The 4,323-nt window shown below is 37.6% G+C and overlaps 1 protein-coding gene across 1 annotated transcript; it reads left to right on the top strand.

Moving 5' to 3' along the window:
* The first annotated feature begins 512 nt into the window (after positions 1–512).
* On the top strand, positions 513–1,331 carry LOC130471607 (DNA repair protein XRCC3 homolog). The gene has a single exon (XM_056841841.1). It carries the CDS (start codon positions 513–515, stop codon positions 1,329–1,331), a length of 819 nt encoding a protein of 272 aa, XP_056697819.1.
* The last annotated feature ends 2,992 nt before the right edge of the window (positions 1,332–4,323 follow it).

Below are 4,323 nucleotides of genomic sequence, written 5' to 3'. Positions count from 1 at the left end.
AGCGTTGCTCTATAATATTACAGTAACCATTGTGACGTGAGGCCGAAGCCATTGCTCTTACTGGTGGTTTAATGTAGATATATTGTGGTTTGCTTAATATCCTCACCTGTTTATACAACGTTAATTAATGAAATTCCCCTTTGAATACAAACAATAATATATATATATATATATATATATATATATATATATATATATATATATATATATATATATATGTTTTATATAATTAAATGTAACAAAATTAATGCAGTTAGAATATTAATTCATTTATTTCGTTCACACGTTAGTTGAACGAAAGTATGTAACACATTGGTTCATACTAAATAATTATAGATAATTTTGAAATTCATGGTCATGGTGTTGTGCACCTATGTTGAATTGGGGACATGATTTCTACAAGTAATAAATTATCTCGTGGACTCTACATTTTATTCTGTTTACACCTTATTTGTATATATAGGTTTTTATAAACATAATATTACTCAAGTAAATCAAATTAAAGCAGAGAAATGTCAAAAGCAGTTTCAAATGAAAAAACAATTGTACAGAAAATTGCAACTAGGTGCAACGCCATTGACAGAATTATGCAAGGCGGTGTAAGTGTTGGAGAAGTGACTGAGTTGTGTGGGGAGAATGCAACCGGTAAAACTCAACTTTGCCTGCAAACCAGTATTGCATGTCAATTACCTCCGTCTTTGGGTGGAATGTTTGGAGCTTCCATTTATATCCACTCAATTGGTCCATTTCCTATTCGTCGTTTAACAGGTATAATGCCCCACATTTTACAATCTCCCATAAATCAAATTGATAACCCTTGTGATCATATAACAACCAAGCAAGTGGAATCCCCGCATGAATTACCTGATGTTCTTGATTGGGTTGTAAAACTGATTAAGTATTCACATAACACATGCAGGCATATCCGTTTAGTTGTTATAGACTCAATCGCTAGTATTTGTGCTAGCCATTTTGAGAACACGGTTGAGGGGTTAGACTCACGAACACAATTATTACGTGCCATTGGATACGGCTTACATTCCATCGCCTCTACATACAATGTTGCTGTTATCGTTGTTAATAATGTTGTTGATGTGTTTCCAAGCGATCGTGATTCGTCTACAAACTTTATGATGTCATCTGGTCGGAAGGTTCGGCCCGCTTTGGGGAAAGGATGGACTCGAAATATTGCAACAAGGTTGTTTTTATCCAAAGCACTTAATCCCGTCACTCAAACGTCTGATAGATTGTGTAGTGTTTTGTTATCTCCTACGCTCGAGTTAGATGCTTGTAGGTTTAAAATAACAGAGAAGGGAGTCAGAGATGAGTAAATTATCTAATTTTAAAGTGTATCCATGAATATTCCTGCTGCGCAATATATGAAAAATGTTCGAAATGTATTCATTGTAGGAGTGCTCACGTTGTTATAATTAAAATACATACGTTGAAAATGATCGGTCGTTAATAAAAATACCACAAATAAACCATCCAAAATAAGTAAACATAATTCCAAAATACACTCAAAACAAGTATACAAAAAGTGGTCTTATTCATAATGAACCAACGTTTTGGGTGATTGTGTTCAGGACCTCATCCACGCCTATGTCGTTGACGGAGCTGCCGATTAGTCGTCCGAGGATGTATTTCCGGGCGTCCATCTCATTCTTTTGATAACACTACACGCAGATTATGATATTGTTATTATCCTCAGAGGATGTTTTTGAATAACAAGATGTTTACATAATAACCTTAAAAAAATTGAAGACAAATTAACATACCTCCATCCATTCCCAAGCTCTTCACACGACAACAACAAAAAAATCATACACAATAACCCTCGATCTTCTGAACATTTTCAGTTATTGGATCCTTTTCATATAAGACACTACTCTTAAACGCTTTATCAAAGGTCAAGACATTTGATCCATGAATTGGTTCCAGGTCGCTAAAAATCGGGCCCTACAATAACGCTTGATTCAGTATAATATTATCTACGTGTTAATGTGTAAGATTATTTAGTTTGGAAATCACTTACAATTTTGTTCACAACGGTGTGCAAAAAACACATGTCTGTCATCGGTTTTTTTCTTGGATCAAAAGCATGGATACGCGCAGGGCTCAGTTTAGGAATTTCCCTAGTTATCCTAATCACCATCCACCGACCTTTAAACGCGATAGGAGCATATGTCTGCGCAGGTGAACCCCTCTAAAATTAGTTTACAAAAGATTAACAATTATACTCATCGGATCCTGAATACTATCGTAAGATTTACCTTTCTCACTACATCCAAATCAATGCCCTTGTTCATGTCATATTTGATCCTATTTCCCATCATTGATAGTGTTTCCACGTAGTCTGCCGACATGTCTTCTGACTCCATCAAGTGACTCTGCACATAACAAATTGTTAGCTACAACTGAAGCTCCAGACACCAGTTTGTATTATGGAACAACGATTACTAGACTTACCAAGTAGTCTGGATGTAGCACGTAATTGTTAAGGCCATGCATTTGAATTATTTCGCCTTTGAGAAAAGAACACCATGCAGACATAATCTAAAGTATTGATATACAATTCAATTAGTATGATAATAAGTTTATCACTAGAAAAAAAAATTAAAAAATCATGTACCTCCATTGTTATTCTTCCTTTCCTTTTGAAAGCGTCGTAAAGCATTCCTCTAGTGAGCTCAATTACACCGTCTCGATACAGAACCTGGTCCCTAAATTTGTTCGCAGCGAGTAATTGTTCTGACACCTTTTGTTGTGTTGGGTCAATCCTTGTCAAAACTTTCTTATGCCCTCTGTGTCTTAGATCATCATCGGACTGTGTGTGTTCATCACTGTCTTCATCGGACTCTCCATCGTTCCTCTTCTCCTCATCGGATTCTCTGTCATCTCCATTGTTTTCATCGGGCTCTCCGTCATCTCCCTTGTCCACACCACCATCTGTCGACTTCCCACCCTACAATTTTATTAGCGTCAGTATACTTCCAAATATAGGACACATGTTATATATTATGTGACGCATAACAAATGTTTGTGCACTGACCTCCATCCGGGAAGGCTGCCTCCGTCGTGTTGGACGTAAATTTGTTTTCAGAACCTCTGTTGGTGGTCGGGCTGCTGGACCTCCCTTCACTGCAACTCTTCGTTTTAGCCATGGTGGTAGCTCGGACAAATTTCCAATTGGGTAAGGTTTCCCGTACACGACATCAAGAACAACCTTAAACATACACACATCAATGTTAAGTAACGCCTTCATTTTGGAGTAATTTATAAAGGTATAAGTTTGTAGAAGAAGTGTGTTACCGGTGCGTGACCGTAAGATCCATCTGGTCCGGTGTCTCTTGATATTAAGGCATTTACCTCTTTGGTCTGCCAAGCACCAAGTCTGGGTGAATCCATCTTCCATCCTTTGATTGTTTTTGGGTAATTTATTCTATCTAGATATGCAATCTGGTAATTGACATGTGAGTTGGCTATATTATGTATTATTTAAAAAAATCAACATTCAAAGCGGACTAATAATAGAACCCTTACCAACAAAACAAAGGGAGAAGCTCTTCCAGTCTCCTTCCCACGACCAACCATCCAATCGTATACGAAGCCACACCAATTCCAATCATGAGGGTTTTTTATACATTCGTCCTTAAGAATGTGCAACAACTTTGGCGTAACAAAGTTGTATCTATTCATGCAGAAGAGACTACCGAAAGTCAGTAGTATAAAATGCCTTAAAAAGACGTGTTGATTATCGACTTCCAGTACTGCCCTGTTGAATAGCTCAGTGTAATCAATCCCAAAGTTTTGGTCGTACATGTCCTCTAACTGAATTAGCTCAGGGTCATCGAATCTCATTTTATCAAATTCTAAATGGCCCATAGGTAGCCCAGTAATCCAACCTATCATCTCCTCGTCTATGACAATGTGATAATCATCTCTAATATGCAACGTTTGTGCTTTCCAATCCCACTTACTTTCTAACCAAGTCATGAAATACCTATCTACCTTCGTAATTTTCAAGTCTAACACGGACCCAAAACCAACAGCTTCAATCCAATTTTTCCTAATATCACAACAGTTACTGACCAAATCAAACACCAGACCCGGATACGCTCTCAATGCGGTGTGCTGTGAAACAAATAATTACGCCGGACTAATGTCAATTTTCTCTACATCTAATACATACACAAAATCAAACCACTCTAATTGATATATGTGAACTTACCTGTGGCTTAGCTTTGCTCTCCCCCTTCCCCCTAGGAGGCCTACCAGGCCCACCTTCAATCCATCTCCCGATTGGTTTGGGTTTAGCAGCCC

This window comes from Spinacia oleracea, chromosome 4, assembly GCF_020520425.1.
Source record: "Spinacia oleracea cultivar Varoflay chromosome 4, BTI_SOV_V1, whole genome shotgun sequence".
Lineage (NCBI taxonomy): Eukaryota > Viridiplantae > Streptophyta > Magnoliopsida > Caryophyllales > Amaranthaceae > Spinacia > Spinacia oleracea.
This window is presented reverse-complemented; position numbering and strand designations above follow the sequence as displayed.